This window comes from Equus caballus, chromosome 30 (genome assembly GCF_041296265.1).
Source record: "Equus caballus isolate H_3958 breed thoroughbred chromosome 30, TB-T2T, whole genome shotgun sequence".
NCBI lineage: Eukaryota > Metazoa > Chordata > Mammalia > Perissodactyla > Equidae > Equus > Equus caballus.
Window position 1 is genome coordinate 6,427,482 of NC_091713.1, and position 19,549 is coordinate 6,447,030.

A 19,549-nucleotide genomic window follows, 5' to 3' on the forward strand; every position below is an offset into this window, starting at 1 on the left:
GTTTCAGTAAAACTAAGAGATGCAGTAGTAGAGAATAAAATCTCATCTGAGAGATATTATCTAATGCTAAAAGTAGCAGTGGCTACTATTAAAAAAGAGACAACAGATCCAGAATGGAGTCCCTTGTGCTAATCCCAAATCACAAAACCGAGACTTAATACCTAACTCAATTACAATTTCAACTTTCCCCAGGGCTGGAGTCTCAAACAGTCAATCTGGAATTACCTGTCAGCGCCAGTGAGATAACTCACCTAACAGACCCTGCCAATCCCTAAGGGAAGGTGACCTTGCCTGAAACAATCAGCTCTTTGCAAGAATGACTTTCTTGTTCCACCTCTTTACAAGAGCTCCTTGTAAAGCTCTTCAGAGCTCTTTTCTATTTGTTAGATGAGATGCTGCCTGATTCGTTCAATAAAACCAATATACCCTTCAAAATTTACTCAGTTGAATTTGTTTTTTAACGTTACTTAGGAAGTTAACTTAGTATATATAGAATGCCAGGGATGGGTGTGGGAATGTCTTTGACTAATTAATTCCCACTAATTTGACTAAACTTTTGACCCACTCATCTTATAATTAACTTCACAGTTTCCTTGACCTCTGTTAGCACCTCCAAGTTTTTATTGTTGTCCTGAGGTCTACCTGAAATTAAATCATTTCCTTAGCATTCATCACCCTAATGGAGACATAAACCTCTCATATTCCATTCAGAGTGGTATAAGGAGTTCCAAATCCCCAGTGAAGTCTTGAAGTCTCAGCTAAATACCTGCAATGATAAGTTTCTTTAAATTAAAAGAAAGTGTAACTGGCACAGGTAAATTACAGGTTTACTATGAGAATAACAAGAAGTCTTCTGACTTTCAATTAGATCTTGACATTCATGGAAAATTTTTTTGTTTTACATATATTTGAAAATAGTAGAACTGCTATGCTGAATGACTACTTCAGTTAGTTTCTGCTTTCATTTCTACATGACAATGATTATCATGGACATCATATCAGCAAAAAATACATGACTTTGAAGATTAATTTGAAATTGATGGGAAAAAGCACCATGAAGAAAAAAGATAAAGCTTAGAATTTTATATATGTATATTTATACTCACGTCTGTATATTTACAACATAATTTTGTACAGACCTAAGTGATATTCTTCCTTTCTACATTAATTGTAGTCCTTGCACTCTAAGCATAAAATAATATTTTTAATTCTGTACACGGATGAATGAACTTATAACCAAGTCCTGGGTACACACACAAAAAGCTCTGTCTACATTTTTTCATTGCAGATTCTCTGAATCACTCTTCTTAGGGCCCCATCACCTCTCTGTTTCTCAGGCTGTAGATGATGGGGTTTAGCATTGGGGTCAGGATGGTGTAGAAGACAGCCAGAACCTCGTCCTTTGTTGGAGATCTGAGGGATCTTGGATGTAGATAAGTGTAAAAAAGTGGAACATAGTAGAAAGTCACCACAGTCAGGTGGGTGCTGCAGGTGGAAGAGACCTTCTTCCTCCCTTCTGCTGAGTGCATGTGGTAGACAGCAAGGACAACCCGGCCATAGGAACATGCAATGCCAATGAAAGGAAGCATGAGGAAGAGGATGGTGCTCATAAACTCTGTGTATTCATAAACCCAGGTATCCATGCAGGCCAGAGTCAACATGGCTGGGACATCGCAGAAGAAATGGTTGATGGCCCTGGATTGACAGTAACGGACATGGAAGGCATATGTGGTGTGGGCGCAAGAGTTTACAAAACCCATTATCCAAGATCCTATTATCATCAGCACACACACTCGTTTGCTCATACTACTGGAATAGTGGCGAGGAAAGCAAATAGCAATATAACGAACATAGGCCATAGATGTCAAGAGCAGTGCTTCTGCACCTCCTAAAGTCAAGAAAAAGAAGCTCTGAACCCCACATCCAATAAAGGAGATAGATTTGTTTCCAAAAAGAAAATTAGAAACCATTTTGGGGACAATGGTGGAGATATGATTCAACTCAATGATGGAGAGCTGACTAAGTAAAAAATACATGGGTGTGTGGAGACGGGTGTCCAGGAAGATGAGAAGCATTATGGACAAGTTGCCAAACAGAGCCATTAGGAAAATCAGAACAACGAGAATGAAGAAGAACAGGCCAATTTTTGATGGTGGAAACAACCCCAATAAAATTAAATCAGTTGATGTTTGATTATAATTTTCCATAGGGCATTAATATGATTTTTCCTAGAGGCAGACACAAGAGTAAGTGAGTTAAGTATAAAACTATAAGTTCTTTTTAACTTATTATTTTAGAATGTGTATTATTTAAAATTTTATAGCTCTTAAATGAAGAACTGAACTTATCTATTTTGGGAAAAATAAACCTCATTTTCTGATCCAGAGATTAAAATGTGAATATGTGAACATTTTTGGCCAAAATATTTTGTAAGAAGATGCAAAAATTATTTTAAAAACAAGATTTCTGTTTTGACTTAATTAGGATAAATATGTTTAACTGCCCTACACAAACTGAGGTATCATTAAAATATATGCTGTATTCAAAATGCCTGCATATAAAATTTATGTAAACCAATACTTCATGGAGTTCTAGTATCAATAAATGTCTATCAGCCTTAACGGATGATTTTCCTGTCATATTTTGCCCTAAAACGTACCTCTAAAATTGCAGTAGCCTATCAGCTCATGTTTGAGGAGCTTTCTTTCTTAAATCTTTTCACAATAACGTCAAATCAAGTTTTCCTGAAGTCAGGTATTATCATTTGTTTCATTTATTCTGAAATATAGTATGAATCCTTATTGTCAAGTTCCACTTACAAAAAGTCATCCTCTTCTGCCTCCTCACTCAGATTCTGAATGCTGCAGTTAAATAAAACCCTTTACTTGACCCTCTACACACACTTATTGTAGCGTTCATGACTCTGATCAAGATTTCCCAAATAGCGAGTTTTCTTTCTGCTTTGCTAGCACGTTTATAACATTATACATTGCTTTATGACACTTTCTCTTACTCATTCATTTTTTCATTTTGTTTTTTTGTATTAAAAATTATCTCCACTTTTAGATAAGTGTGTGAATTTAAGCATATATACTTATCATTTCTCTCTTTCAAAGCCCAAATATTATGATGATAAAGAAATAGATGTGTCATAAATTAAAAGACTTCAGGTAAGAAAAAGGCACAATGAGAAATGAAGTAGTTCAGAACTCTTTGAAAGAAGGAATTTGGCTAGAGAAATGGTCAGTTATGTAAATGGAAAAAAAGGACAAGTCACCCTGAGAGTCTTCATGGAGGTAGGAGGAGGATTCTCCTCCAGAGACGTCGTAAGTGAACAAGCTCCACACAGTGTGTGATGTTTTAGTCTTAAATATTATTTTAGAGCCCAATGTTCCCAGACTTTTAAGGAAGTTCCCAACATGAAAGAGGAAGACGCACTAATGTGCACACATACACACACAAATACATATTCACACACGCCCCAAATACAAAGTGAGTTCTACATCATTGGGAAAATGCAGAAAAAGAATACACTTTTAAAAATTAGGATTCATGTCTTCAAAGAAGTATGAAACATTATTGTTCCACAATATATTATTAGATTTATTTAAAACCTGTCAGATAATAAGAAAGGGTTTTACAAATTAAAATATATAATAATCGATAAAGTGATTAAGTGAAAGTTTCAAAGACAAAGTGAAAAATCTACTGGATTTAAAAGAAAACAATAACAACAGCAACATAAAAAGATCATCATTTTGAAAAGTTAGGAGAACTGGAGAATTAAAGTAGGGAAACCAGTGTATGCTTGTTGTTATTCCTAGAAATGCATATTGCCAAATAATAATGGAGTTAATATTATTAAAGAAACATTTTTCACAATTGATATATATGATCCACCATATTCAAACACCATGAACAGAACACACAAAAGTAAATGAGAAATATTTTATTGAAATATATTTTCTTGAAAATTCTAAATGTCTTCTTGAAAACACTTTCTGAAAATTGCCAATATTGCTGATAAATTTATGACCTGAAAAATGCCTTCGACAGAGTAAATACTCATAATAATGAAAAGAACGATATGTATAAATAGTAACTAAATTATCATTAGATTTTACTATAGTTTATTTTTTTTATTTTAGTAATATATACTGGATAATGAAACAATGCTGTCAACCTTGCCCCCACAGACCCAAAGTAGGATGTGACCATGTTCAAAGTATGGGAAGCAGAAAAAGAGGTGGAAGTTGTGGTATGTAGAGTGGGAGGGTTTCCATTCTAAACTGTCCACAGACAAAAATCTGTTAGAACTAGTAAGTTCAGCAAAGTTGCAAGATACAAAATCAGTTGTATTTCCATACACTAAAAATGTACAATCCTAAGAAGAATATAAGAAAACAATTTCATTGATAATATCATCAAAAAGAATAAAATACTTAGAAATAAACTTCACAAGGAAAGCAAAAAATGTGTGCACTGAAAATCACAAAATATCCTGAAAGAAATTGAAGAAGAGACAAATAAATAGAAATGCATCCTGTGTTCATGGATTGGAAAATTAATATCATTAAGATGCCAATACTACCATAAGCAACTTCAGGTTCAATGAAATGCCTATCATAATCCCAATGAGATTATCTGCAGAAGTGGAAAAATACATGCTAAAATTCATATGAAATCTCAAGCTACTCTGAATAGCCAAAACGATCATAAAAAAGAATTGAAGTCATTTTTTCTGATTCAAAACTTACTGGAAAGCTATTATTAAAAAAATAGTGTAGTATTGGCATAAAGACAAGCATAAACCAATAAAATAGAGATACCAGAAAAAAAAAACCCTCACATGTCTGGTCAAATGATTTTTAACAAGGATCTCAAAACCATTCAATGGGGATGGCTTTTCAACAAATGGTGATGATAAAACTGAATATCTAGATGCACATAATGAAATTGTACCATTACTTTACACTATACACAAAAAGCTAAATGGGTGGGAGAGCTAAATAGAGCTAAAACTATAAACTGTTAGGAGAAAACATTTCGTGACATTGGACTTAGCTGTGCTTTATTGAATATGACACCAAAGCATGTACAAGAATAAAAATATAGATAAACTGGACTTCATCAAAATTGAAAACTCCTGTGACTCAAAGAAGCTTATCAGCAGAGTAAATCAGCACCCCACAGAATGGAAAAATATTTGCAAAATATATATCAGGTAAGGGATTGATACAGGGAATATGTAAATAACTCCTACAACTCAACAACAGAAAATTAATTTAAAAATTAAAATTTAAAAAGAGTAGATTCATGCAGAGTAAAAGAGCAAGTAGGAAGCAACATTAAGATTACCATGGGTGCCACTTAACCACTCTTGTTTCTTGGGAAAAAAATATAATCACACAGCAGGAAGTAAGAAAGGCTGAGCATTACAATCCTTATTGAGTATTTGGACTCTTAAGTGTTAGGTTTATTCTTCAAGTTTCACTTGAGCACATCCAAAGCACACTCCAATGTAATTAGGCCCTACCTCTTCCTGTGACCCTCATCTTACTTCCCATCTAGAAAGCGCATTTATGAATCAGCTGCAAAACCGCTTTCTGTTGTCTATTTCATACTCTACAATTCCTCCTGAACAGCATCGAAAACGTGCAGCCACTCGCTCAACATCAAACTACATGTCAGATCTTTTATTTCTTAACTAACTCTTACATAGATTACATCACTCATTTTCTAAACTGATCACTTTAAATCCTGAATGATTTCAATAGCAACAGTAACCAACACTGCCAAAGTGGTTAACAATGAAATCAATACTTTTGTGATCACATTTCCTTGAATGAAAACACCTCTACATCTGAAGAATGTAATTCATGTTACCTACACTGTTGTCAAGCATTTTTGACTTGGCTTCAGTCTTCCCTGTTTCCAGAAGATACATCACAGGCTGTGGATACAATGCATCCTCTCTTCTTCAGTGAATATTCTTTATCCTGCAAATTCATGTTTTCTATAAACGTCTCAGGCCAATTATGGCCAAATAAACTCTTCTCACATTTGAAGTACCACTTAAATTCATGTAAACTTTTATTGTATATTGTATCATAGAGTATCAAAAGTATTTTCAATTATATTTCAGAATATGGTATTGTTGCATCTAGGCCCATGTATTATTCACCATAGTTCCAGAACGGTAGTTCATAGACAATATCATCATCTGCCTTTCTGTCAATTTTACCATATTTTATTGTCATTTCATGATCAATTGTTCACAAATAGATCAGTTCTCAGAATTGTATAATATCACATTTTAGGTTTACAAAGAACTCATATGTGAAAAAAATGTGAACAAGTGTTCAAGCAGCCCATCCATTTCTTATTTTTAAGGATAAAATATTTACATATCTTATTCAAACCCACTATATTCAAAGGGAATTTTCTTTTTGGAGTTCCCTGGTTAATGAGATGTCTGAATGTATCCATTGCTTATTATAAAAAGAAGTACTTAATTCTGAATAAAGTTCTCTTAAACACTTGCTGAAGAGTTCTTCTTAAGTGGCTAGTAAAGGTAAACATACAATTACGATTAATGCCTTTATCTCCAGAATTTCACAAACTCACTGGCTTGGTTAGCTGGCAGTGGTCCAACTGTCATAAAATGAGCAAAGACATTTTCTATAAATTTCCTTGAATATTTTCCAAACAAACATACATATTAAACTTCCATCTCTATACTTGAAATTTTAGGTACATCCAATGAAACTCAGAAGCAAGAATGATTCTAGGGCTTCTTTACCTGGAGATTTAGTCTAATGTTCATTTTTCTTCTTTTTTTTTTTTTTGGTATTCACTTGGGTACGTTCTCTGAGGCTTGGAAGATGTAAGTTAAGTCACTAGTTGCCCTGTATGGCAGTAAGCCAAGTTTGGAGAAGGAGTTGTGATAATTTATTTAGATGTTTCTACAGGTGTGTTAAGGGCCAATTCAGTTGGGAAACAAACAAATATATTTATTCACATTCTTCCAATATTATTACATCTTTAAATTTTTATGGATCTTATATTTCATACATTTTTGTTTAGTAAGTGCACAGTAAAGATGTGTCTGCATATATTATTTCCCATTTTTGATTATATTGGCCTGCAAATTTATTAAATTAAATGAAATTTAGTTGGTTTAATAAAAATGTATACATAAAACTTCTTAATGTATCACACATATGTGACTTATCTCTATTTTAGTTACTACATATTTTCCAATTATTTCCCTTTTGTTGGAAACACCCATTAAACTATGAACAGTTCAACTTAATAAGGAAAATAATGATAATACTCATTGATACATTTATATTTACAAAACATTTAATAAAACAATGCTATTGAAGAAAATAGTCTAATTGTTCTTATATTTCTTATGATTTCTAGTAAACAAGTCAATTACATCTTTTACTTGGGAAGGAATAATATTGGCCTGGTTAAAATTGTTTAAAAATAATATTTGAAGTTTTGATTAGAATGTGTCTCAGTGAAGACTTCTGTATGTTCATTCTGTTTTGAGTTCTTTGGGCTTCATGGATCTGGGTGTTCTTTTCCCTCAGATTTGGAAAGTTTTTTGTCATTATTTCTTTAAATAAGCTTTCTGCCCCTTTCTCTTCATCTGCTCCTCGGATTCCCACAATGCATATATTGGTGTACTTGTGGAATCCTGTAAGTTCTGTAGCCCTTTTGCACTCTTTTTTATTTTTGTTCTGCTGACTGGATAATTTCAGATGACCTGTCTTTGAGCTCACTGATTCTGTCTTTGGCTTCTTTAAGTCTAGTGTTCAGACTCTGCTTTGACTTTTTTCAGTTCAGTCATTGTGTTCTTCAGTTCTAGAATTTCTGTTTGGCACATTTCTCTATATTTTTCTTTTACCATGGCATCTGGTTTATCTTAAGAGAAGAAAGAAGAGTGTGAAACTTAAATAAACTCCTCAGCTTTTTTTTTATATTTCTGTATTCAGTTCTGTTAAATTATTCATAAAATCACACAGCTCTTACATGAATAATCACATTTATATATTTTGGAAAAGAAGCCCCATTCTGAAAAATGCAAGATTCAGATGATAATTATTTTCATAAAATTGTTTGAAAATATCTACAAAATTATAAAAGGAAAAATTTCTATACTAATTTAATAGAATATGGATGTTTCAAGCCTTTATAAGTTGACATATACACGGTGAGATATGCTTTTTCAATAAAACGAGTCAACTTGGAAAAGATTTTTTCTTTCCACAAATTATCATCCAAATGGTATGCAATCTCATTCAAAATCCCAATTTTTTGGTGGTAATTTTATAAACTAATTCTAGTAATTATGTGGAAATGAATTGGGCTAAGAATGACTGAGACATGCTTTGATGTGCAAATATTTTGAAGGTAGAACAAATACTCAGTAAAGAAGATCTGGGCGTATGGAAAAGAAAAAAGCAAGCCATTGATGGTTAACAGTTAATGGTTCATATATATCAAATCATGTTGCACATCATAAATATATACAATTTTTATTTGCCAATTGCACTTTAATAAAGCTGATGAAAAAAAGGTGAACATAAGCATGTCCAATGACTGAGAACTTCCACTCCTCGGTCTTTTCCAACAGAATTTTTTAATAAAGTCTCCAAAGGACATGTACAAAATATTCATAGCAACAACATTTGTAATAGTTAAATCCTACAATATTCACATATGTCTGTTAACAAAACTGAGTGAGTAAATAGAGGATAGTTACCAAATGGAGTATTCAGTAGCAACGTGAATTAATGATCTACAAATGTACAAATGACTGGATTGAATTTAACAGACATAATGTGAAGGAAAATAAGACAGATACAAAAAAGCACATGATATATGAATAAAACATTTACATGACAAAATTAATCTATGCAATCAGAAGTTGTAAAATAGACTACTTTTTGAGTGATAGATAATGAAAGAGAGCACAGGGGTAGCTGGTGAGGTTCTGGACATGTCTGCTCCCCAGTCAGGACGCCTGTTTCAGTGGTTCCTATTTGTGAAAATCTACCAAGTGCTTGTACATCATATTTTAAGAATTTTTTTAAAGAAGAAAAATAACAGTTAATGGTCCATGGAATGACAGTGAAAAAGATTATTACAATATGATGATGGCATGTTGTATTTGTAGGATATTGGCATCTATGCAAGCAGAGAGGGAAGATACAGCTTCCATGTGTAAATGACTCCTGATCTTATACTTGATATCAGTGAGAAATATGAATTATCCAGTCAAAGAACTTTCTGTGACGATTGTGGATAATATATTGAAGATACAGGCCGTTGTATCCCTGATACAATTCTGACTTGTCAAAACATTTCAGAGAACTCCATTCAATTTAGCATGAAGAGAAGATAAAGTTTTAGGTAGGATGTTGTACTGTATGATGCTGCAAATGAGGGGGTTTACAAGCTAAAGGAGATAATTCCTTACTATACTAAGGAGATTAACATGATCAATATATATTGTAGCTAAGAAATTCTAGAAGAAATTCAAGCCGATCAGGATATAAAGGGAGATAGAAGAAAAACAGACTTGTGCTGGGAGACTGCAGTCATAATAACACAATGAACTCTAGATTCTCTTAGCTTATGAGAATGGCTATTGGGACCCTCCCCAAGAAGACACCATTCTGGAAAATTTGAAAGATGTAGGAGCTTCGAGATACCAAAGGAAGTAAGAGACCTTCCTGTATTGTTGGCACCATATTACATTCACTACTGAAATGTAGATATGGCCTTTCTACACGGCTCTGAGGCACATTAGATCACCAGTCTTTAGAGGCACCAATATTCACATATTAATGTCACGAACTTCATTATAGGTGCTATCTCTCTGTGACCATTCACTGTGTCTACCCAAATAGAGTCATAGGAAGTCTTTGAGAATTAATCAGGAAGTAGAGATCAAATCCTTTCTATTTTTCCAATCTCTCATATTTATTTCCCCAGACATTGTAACTAAGACAAACTCCTCACATATCCCTGTATCTCACTTGTGACGGGCTCATGTAACTAGATAAATGAAGGGCCACAGGGCTTCTGGTTAAGCAGAAAGTCTAGAAATCATCTCTCATCATTTTTTATCTGAGCTCGTTTGAGATGTCTTACAAAGCAAACATTTCCATATCTATGATAGAACCTAAATGCTTGCTTCCTTACTTGATGTACAGCTATGGCCAAGACATATTTCCACACTATGCATTAGATTCTTTATCTGCAGGATTTAACTTGGGAGTGTGTCATTCAAAGAACCAGGGCAAGTGCACAACATCTAAGGGAATATGGATGCAACAGAAATAAACTCATGAAGTTTCTAGAGGAGCTTGTCACATGTTTCTGAGGCTGTCAATGGCACCCAGATGGGGAAACAGAGGTATCATCACAGGACTCACCCTCAGGCTCATATTGGACATTCTTCATGGTTGCAGTCTTCAGACAAGATTCACCTCTATTTATGAAGATTCTATAAGTCTTTCAATCATTTTCAGTGTTATATTATCAGTTTATATTGGGCTGAATTTATTTCTCTTTTTCCACTTAAGAACCCTAGCTAATAATATTCAATTCCAAACTCCATTTTAATTCAGTTAGAAAATCTTGCTAGGAAATATTCCAATAAAGAGAGGAGGACCTAGAGTAAGGCAGTGATAACAGGAATTGAAGAAGAGATCTTAAAAATGTTCAAGTAGAAACATTTAGAAAATTTTATGACTGAATTGTTTATTGTAATGCAAGAACAAAAGGCTTATGCTAACTTGCAATTGCCATTGGCTCACCGTTTAGTCTGAAATATGTCTTAATGTCCCTCACAATGTGTGAAGTGCTTAGTAAGTGTTTGGTCACTGGTCTTAAGCAACAATTGTCTTTTTAATATTTTTGTATGTTTTTAAATATTTTTCAAATTTCCCCAGATTCTAGAAGCATGTACGTAAGTTGAGTGAAGTAAATCTTTCAACAACAAGCAACTATCACGTTTTTTCACATTATTATGACATTTTCATCCTGTTCCTTGTGAAGAAATAATTCCACTTAAATTTGGAGAGAAGCAAGTTATAGCCAATTACTATTCTACAAGTCAAACTTCTAATAATTTAGTGTTCTAGTAAATGCTTAATTGACATGCATATAAAATGTCAAAAATTATATCATCTATTCAAATCTCTCCCACTGTTGGTGGAATGCAAATTGACACAGTCATTATGAAAATCAGTTAAGGCTCCTCAAAAAATTAAAAATAGACCCACCATATGACCCATAAATTTCACTTTTGTGTGTATCTCCAAAGGTAATGAAGTCGTTGTCTTGAAGAGGTATCTGCATGTGCTTGTTCATTGTATCATTATTCATAACAACCACGACATGGAAACAATCTAAGTCGTTATGGATGGATGAATGGATAAAGGAAATGTGGTAAATATAAATACAATGAAATATTATTCAGCCTTAGAAAAGAAGGAAATCTTGTCACTCACTGTGACAACATGGATGAACCTGAAGGATGTTACGCTAAGTGATATAAGGAAGACACAGAAAGAAAAATACTGCATGTTCTCACTTATATGTGAAATATAAAAAAGTCAAACTCTTAGAAGCAGAGGGTAAAATGATATTTACCAGAGGATGGACTGTGGAGGAAATGGGGAAATTTTAGTGAAAGGATACACAACTTCAGATAGGCAGTATAAAAAGTTCTGGAGCTCTAATGTAGAATAGGGCGACTGTAGTTAATAGTGCTGAATTATGTACCTGAAATTTGCTGAGAAACTGGGTCTTAACTGTTCTCAACAACAAAAAATTAACTATGTAAGGTTGTGAACATGTCAACTAGCTTGATTGTGGTGATGGCTTCACAATGTATATGTATATTGAATCATCCTACTGCACAACTTAAAGCAATACAATTTTATTAGTCAGTTACATTCAATAAGGTTGAAAAAATGTAAATTATTATAGAAATAAGTAAAATATTTGGTTCCAATTAGAGCAGGTCCATCCTAAGTCATTTATTGTTCTTTGGTATTGATTTACTAATTTTGAGAGATAAACAATTGTAGAACTGGTATGCTGAATGGCATCATGTTTATGCATTTTCCATTTTCATTTATACATGTTAGTTAAGCCCCTTTGCCCATGAGTTACAGGAAAATCCATTCCTTTAATATTGCTGAAAAAAGAGGTTCACAAAGAAAAACAAAAATTATGCCTTAGAACGTACAATTATTATGTGAAACCTTAATTTTTTTAATCTTCTAGATTAATTTTATTTCCTTCACTCTAGACATGGAATATCAGTTTTCTTCGTGACTGGACACAGCTGAAAAGATGTGTAACTGAGTCTTGGAGACTAAGACAGATGGTTTGTCTACCTTTTCACTGAGTGGATTCTCTAAATCACTCTTCTCAGGGCCCCATCACCTCTTTGATTTTCAGGCTGTAGATGACAGGGTTGAGCCTTGGGGTCAGGAGGGAGTGGAAGACAGCCAGAACAGTGACGTATGTAGGAGATTGGTGGGATCTCAGGCACAGGAAGTGTAAGCAAAAGGCACATATTAGAAAGTCATCACAGTGAGGTGGGTGCTGCAGTTTGAATAGACTTCTTCCTCCATTCTGCTAATTACATGTGATAGAGATCCAGGCGAACCCAGACATAGGAACACAAAGTACCAATAAAAGGTACCACAGGGGCCGGCCAGGTGGCCCAGCGGTTAAGTGCGCATATTCCACTTTGTCAGCCTGGGGATTGCCAATTCAGATGCCGGGTACGGACATGGCACCTCTTGGCAAGCCATGTTGTGGTAGGAGTCCCACATATAAAGTAGAGGAAGATGGGCACGGATGTTAGCTCAGAGCCAGTGTTTCTCAGAAGAAAGAGAAGGATTGGCAGCAGTTAGCTCAGGGCTAATCTTCCTCAAGAAAAAAGAAAAAAAGGCAACACAAGGAAGAGGGTGGGACTCAAACATTGTATACTCATAGAGCCAGGTTTCCATATAGGCCATAGTCAACATGGCTGGGACATCACAGAAGAAATGATTGATGGCTCTAGATCAGCCATAAGAGAAATGGAGGGCAAATACAATGTGGGCACAAGACTTGATAGAGAGCATTATTCAGGATCCTATTAACATCAGCACACACACTCTTTTGCTTGTATGAATAGCATAGTAGAGAGGAAAGCAAACAGCCGTATAACAATCATAGAACATAGAGGCAAATAGTAAGCCTTGTGTTCTTGCTAAAGCCAAGGAGAAGTTCTGAACATAATACCCAATGAAAGAGTATACTTATTTCCAAAAAGAAGATTAGAAGCCATTTTGAGGACAATAGTGGAGATGTAGTTAGGGCCATGAAGGAATGCCATCTAAGTAGGAAATACATGGGTGTGTGGAGATGGGTGTCCAGGAGGATCATGGACAGATTGCCAAACAGAGCCATCATGAAAATGAGAACAATGAAAATGAAGAACAGGTCAATTCTTGATGGTGAATAACCTCAATAATTGACCATTTTCCAAGGGGTTTTCATTAATTTTTTCCTAAAGACAGACACAAAATTGTTAGTATAGAGTAATAAGGCATTTTTAATTTATAATTTTAGTCATACTATTATTTATTCATGAAAAATTGCAGCTCTTAAATGAAGAACAGAATTACCTATTTTGAAAAAAACATCTACAGTTTTTGCCTCACAGATAAAAGCTTGATGAGACAAACATCTGTGGCCAAAATATTTTATAGACATCTGCAATGTAAGAAAAAATGTATTTCTTTAATGACTTTATTAGGATGTAGATGTATTCCCCAACATAATTCCAGCATTACTAATTCCAGACCTTATACTTTAAATGTATATGAAAAAATACAATGCAAATACGTAAAATATAGACCGATATTTGAATAAATTTTTATGACCCTCAGGGAATGAGTTTTTCTTTTATAGTGAAGCCCTGATACCTCTCAGACTGCAGCAGCCTATCAGCTCACGTTGCAGACCTAAACTCATTTTTTTAATTCTCCTCAAGGAGTTTGCCAAATCAAGCTGCTTAGACATTTCATTATTTGCTTCTTCCTTTCAGAAACCTACAATGAATCTTTATTGCCAAACACCATTCATGCAAAGCAATTTTCATCTGCCTCCTCACTCAACCTCCAACTGCTCAAGTTAAAATAGACCCTTTTCTTATGAATCTATACTCCAGTTTCATTGTAGACTCCATGACTCTACTCAAGGTCTCCCAAAGGATATGAATTCTGTCCATCTGCTTCCCAATGCTCATATAGCATTGTAGATTTCTTTATGGAATCTTTTCTTACTCCTTCGTTTTTTTCCTTTTATTTTTATGTATTTAAAACTCTTTCTATTTGTAAATGAGTGTGGGAGTATAAACTCATCTATTTATTACCTCTCCACCATAAAACTCAACTAACATGATAATAAAAAGATAAATGTTATCATTTAAAGAAAGTGTGGATGAGAGTAAAGGAGGGGAATCAGGGATGAAAGAGTTCAAGACCTTTTGGAAGAAAGAATTTTGAGAAAAATTCTATCACTTAAATGGAGAAGGGGAGATGGCATCCTGAGAATCTTCTTCAGGGGAATGAGTGGGTGAATTCTCTTTCAAAGAGAATACCATAAGTGAGCCAGCTCGGCATGCCATGGTCAAAAAGGGGCTCTAGGTCTTCAGTCTTATAATACTGCTGTAAGACCAAAAGTCATGAGACAATTGAGGAAGTGAAATGAAAGAAGAAGATACACACAAACACAGATGCACAGGCACACATACTGAGTTAAACAATGATTGGTAAAAATGCTAGAATTATTTACAAAATAATTTCACATTCAGAGAAATATGAGAAGTTAAATCCACAGTACAATTATCAAGAGTAATATAAGAGGAAATGTCAGATGACAATAAAGGAGTTCTAAAAATTAAAGATACAATAATTAATATAATAGATTCAATGAAAGCTTTTAAAGATAAATTGGAGGAAATGGATCAGAAAGAAAACAACCACAATCAAACAAAAGTCTGACATTTAGAAACGATAGAATTAGAGAGTTAATACAAGATGATACAATATATACTCATGGGCATTCATGTTTTCTGCTATTGAGTCCCGCTAGTGAATTTTTCTTTTCCACTATTGTATTTGTTATTTTAGATTGGCTCGTTTTTATATTTTCCACTTCTTTGTTGATGATCTCACTACCTTCACCCATTCTTCTCCCAAGATTATGGAGCATCCTTAAGACTTTTTGTTTGAAGTCTCTGTCAGGGACATTGTTTATTTCTGTTTCATTTAGTTGTTTTTCTGGGGTTTTGTCCTGTTCCCTTGTTTGTAACATATTCCTTTTCCTCCTCATTTTGCCTCTTTCTCTGTGTCTATGTCTATGTATTAGATGGATCAGTTATGTCTCCTCATCTTGGAGAAGTGGCCTTATGTGAGAGGCACCTTTGGAGGCCCAACCGTGTCCTTCCCTCTCATTGCCAGTTCCAAACGTTCCAGGGGTTTCCCCTATGTGGACTACGTATCTCCTTGTGTTGTGGCAGGGTTGCTTTTGCTGCAGATTCCCAGGGCATCTGGGTTGTCTCCCTTGCCCAGCTGGTTGTAATGCTCAGGTGTATGTGGCTGATATGGACCCTTCAGTCAGTTTATTGGGTTTGAGGAGCCCCAGCACAGTAGGCTACAAGATCTAATAGCACATTCCTGTTGCAGTTTTTCTGCTATGTTAGTATGCCCCCAGCGTACCTGGTTGCTAGGCTCAGGGGTTTACAATTGCTGTGGGCCTTGGGCCTGCAAGGCTGTTGTCAGCTCTCTCAGGATTGTAGATGTGTAAGGCTGGGCCCAGGCACAGGAGCACGCAATTGTTCAGGCTTTGGAAGGTGGGCCTGGTCACCTATGTGGTTGTTTGCAAAGCACAGTTCTTCTGCCACTGGTAAACCCCATGGCCCATAGGTCCACACACACTGTCAACACAGTCCTGGCCCATGCACATGTCCTCACCCCCCGGAGTGTCCATCCATGGATCTCAAGCTCCATCCATTTTGTCACAAATGGCAAGACTTTGTGTTTTCTTATTGCTGAGTAGTTGTCCATGGTGTATAGATAGATAGATAGATAGATAGATAGATAGATATACCACATCTTCTTTATCTATTCATCCCTTGATGGGCACTTAGGTTGTTTCCAAGTCTTATCTACTGTGAATAATACTATAATGAACATAGGAGTGCAAATATCTTTTCACATTCATGTTTTCACATTTTTTTGGATAAATACTCAGAAGTGGAATCATTGAATCATATGGTAGTTCTCTTTTTAATTTTTTGAGAAATCTCTATACTGTTTTCCATAGTGGCTGCACAAGTTTACATTCTCAGCAGCAGTGTATGAAGATTCCCTTCTCTCCACATCCTCTCCAACACTTGTTTCCTGTTTGTTAATTATAGTCATGCTGGTGGGTGTGAGGTGATATCTTATTGAGGTTCTGATTTGCATTTCTCTAATAATTGGTGATGTTTAACATCTTTTCATGTGTCCGTTGACCCTCTATATATCTTTGGAAAAATTACTGTTCAGACGGTTTTTCTGTGTATGATATACTTTCCATCATGTGTTCAGCTTTGATTATATCAATTATTCCTGATCTCAAAGTTTCTTTTGAAAAACCTACTTGGCTTGTTGATGTTTCTTTGTATGCGTAGAGTCACTTTTCTGTTGCTGCTTTCAGAAGTCTCTCTCCGTTTTAAAAGTTAGACAACTTAATTATAAATATTTTTGTTTAGACTTCTTTATATAGCGAAGAGGTGGAGATCTCACAGGATGATTAGTAACTTCTATACCCGCCTGATTGCAAACCTCTCTCTGCAAAACCAAAACACAAGGAAAACAGCAAAGAGGCCTTCCTTCTTGTGGAATCTTCCTGAATCCTGAACTGCAGCTCTGGTGACTCACGGATTTGGGTGAGTTGCAGGAAAAATAGAGTATCACTGTTCATCATTTTCTACACTACTAGCAGCTCCAAGAGGCTATCTCTACTTCTCTCCTGAGAAGAGAGCATATTTTTACCTTCTATTACATCCCTATTCTCTCCCCAAGGTCCACCTGGCTTGATATTATCTACACAGCTAATTGTGAGTTACCAGGATTAGGTTCCCTCTTTCTTTCTTCTCTTCTGAACTATTTAGAGAGACAAAGGCAATTTTACCAAATTATTTTATCGCTTTTGTTCCATATATTACTGGCAACATACCTTGGTTTTCTCTTATTTAAACACCATCCAAAAATTCTTTCCAAGCAGGTATGTATGTGGCCACGATACTGAGCCATTATGTGGCCAAACCTATTTCACTATGCTCTCTTACCTGGCTGGATAGAAGATTCTAGGTTCCAGGAAAGAGAAGCTAAGAAGGTGCAAAGTAGACACACTACTAAATGTCCCTCCATGAAAAAATCAATGTGGTCCTGGCAGACACAAACTATGAGAGCATGCTATGAAATGCAGATCTGGATTAACCCAGTTCTGGGCTCCTGATTCAGGTATGGCAATGCTTTGTCAGAAAATTAGCAACATATTAAGGACACAAAGCATTATGATTGTATAAATCAGCTACAAAATATCCAGGGACTTTTCAACTATGGGAACGTTAAGGGAAATAGTGGTCAAAGCTTTGTGATGCTAAGCAGAATGGAGTTTGATAACCAGATGGTATGCAAATAAAGTAACCAAGAGAAAATGTAAGCGGGGTCTACAGAGAGAGTAGACATCCGTAATCTACTTGTCTTGGCAGTGCATCCAAACATAAGAAGCGCTCTTATCATGCATACAGGAGGCTCAGGATGCCTGATATATCCATCCACTTCATTCATTGCACTCACACAACCGCTGCCTGGATGCATATACTCAAATAAAGAGAATAACATGCACAAACCTGCTCTTTCTAGGCATTGGCTCTGAATATAGGTGAGCAGCATGACATGGGATGAAGTCAAGGCGTCAGCTTCCAAAGGTGAACTGGGTGCAGCGTTCAGTGAGTGAACGCTTCCTCTCATATGAGGGTTCTGCTCTGATACCTTTACAATCCATCAATCTAGTCTGGAGAAGATGGCATACTGCTTTGCATCCAACAGGCCATCCGATCACCTCTTTGCTGATGACCAAGTCTTCATCGCATAGACTATTGGACCCAAAGTCTCCCATTCTGGCCAGGAGCCCGATACCAGCAGGAATATTCAGTGTTCAGCATATACTATCACGTCACAGGGTTTCTTTTTCCTCAAAGAACGTGTGCTCCTCAGCACCTTTTCTAAGTTGGGTTTTGTTCAGGACTGGGTAAAGCTAGCAGACAGGAAAGATTGAAAAGGGGAGAGTGCTTTCAAATGACAGATGGAAGGCGCCTCCTTACAAAGCCACCATTCTTTTCCCAACTCCCCACTCTCAGGCTTTCTCCTTGCTACAACCGAAGTTTGGTTTGGGTGTTTCCCATCTCAGGAATCAGGCGACATGACCTTTTCCTCCCACCTGAGAACAGTGGGGAAGGAATTGAAAACAATCCTGTCACTGCTCAAACTGTAGCTTAGTCATGGGCTGGATTGCAACCCTGACCCAGAAAGTTCCCTTGGGGCTTCTGGAAGGAAAGTCCTGTATAGTGGAAAGGGGTATGACAAGGCATATTTTCTCTCACTGTCTTTGGACATTTGGAGCCAAGAATGGAATAGTCTTGTGACAATGGACAGAACACTCTCACTATGAGAGAAAATTAAAATCTACCACTCCTGGAGCAGTCATGACGTTGTCGATAGAGCCCTTTCATCCTTGAGCCACAGGGGCTCTTGACACTCTGTTGTGGGAGATAATGAACTCTGTATTGTTTTCTTAAATTAGGGTAAAATTCACATCACGTAAAATTCACTGTGAAAAGGTGAATCACCCACAAATCAGTGGGGTTTAGGACAGTCCCAGTGCTGTGCAATCATCACTGCTGTCTATACCAGAAGATTTCATCATCCTAAAGGAAACCCTGTGCAAATTAAGCAGTCGCTCCCCATTCCACCCTTCGCCCCACCTTTTGCAACCAGGAAGGGACATTCTATCTATTGATCTGCCTTTTCTGGACTTTTCGTATCAATAGAAATATAAAGATTTCTCCTTTTGTGTCTGCCTTCTTTCACTAGCATAATGTTTTTAAAGATTATACACACATCAGCAGTTCACTTCTTTTCATGGCTGATTCCTATCCCATTGCATGGATGTACCCATTTTTGTTTCTCCCTTCATCAGTTGGTGGACCTTGCACCTTGGACTATTATGCCCAGGGCTGATGTGAATATTCCTAGACAAATTGTTGGTTGCATACCTGTGTTCAATTTTAGGGGGTAAATATCTAGGAGTGGAAGTGCCAGGTAATCAGGTTATTCTACATTTAACTATTTTAAACAAACCTCAAATTCAGGGTGAAATTTACTCCACAAAATTGAGTTTCAGTACC

The 19,549-nt window shown here is 35.9% G+C and overlaps 1 protein-coding gene across 1 annotated transcript; it reads right to left on the minus strand.

Annotated features, from left to right (window-relative positions):
• Positions 1-1,307: 1,307 nt before the first annotated feature.
• LOC138921590 (olfactory receptor 2L8-like) lies at positions 1,308-2,207 on the minus strand. Its single transcript, XM_070256014.1, has one exon. The coding sequence runs from the start codon at positions 2,205-2,207 to the stop codon at positions 1,308-1,310; it is 900 nt and encodes a 299-aa protein (XP_070112115.1).
• Between the last annotated feature and the right edge of the window lie 17,342 nt (positions 2,208-19,549).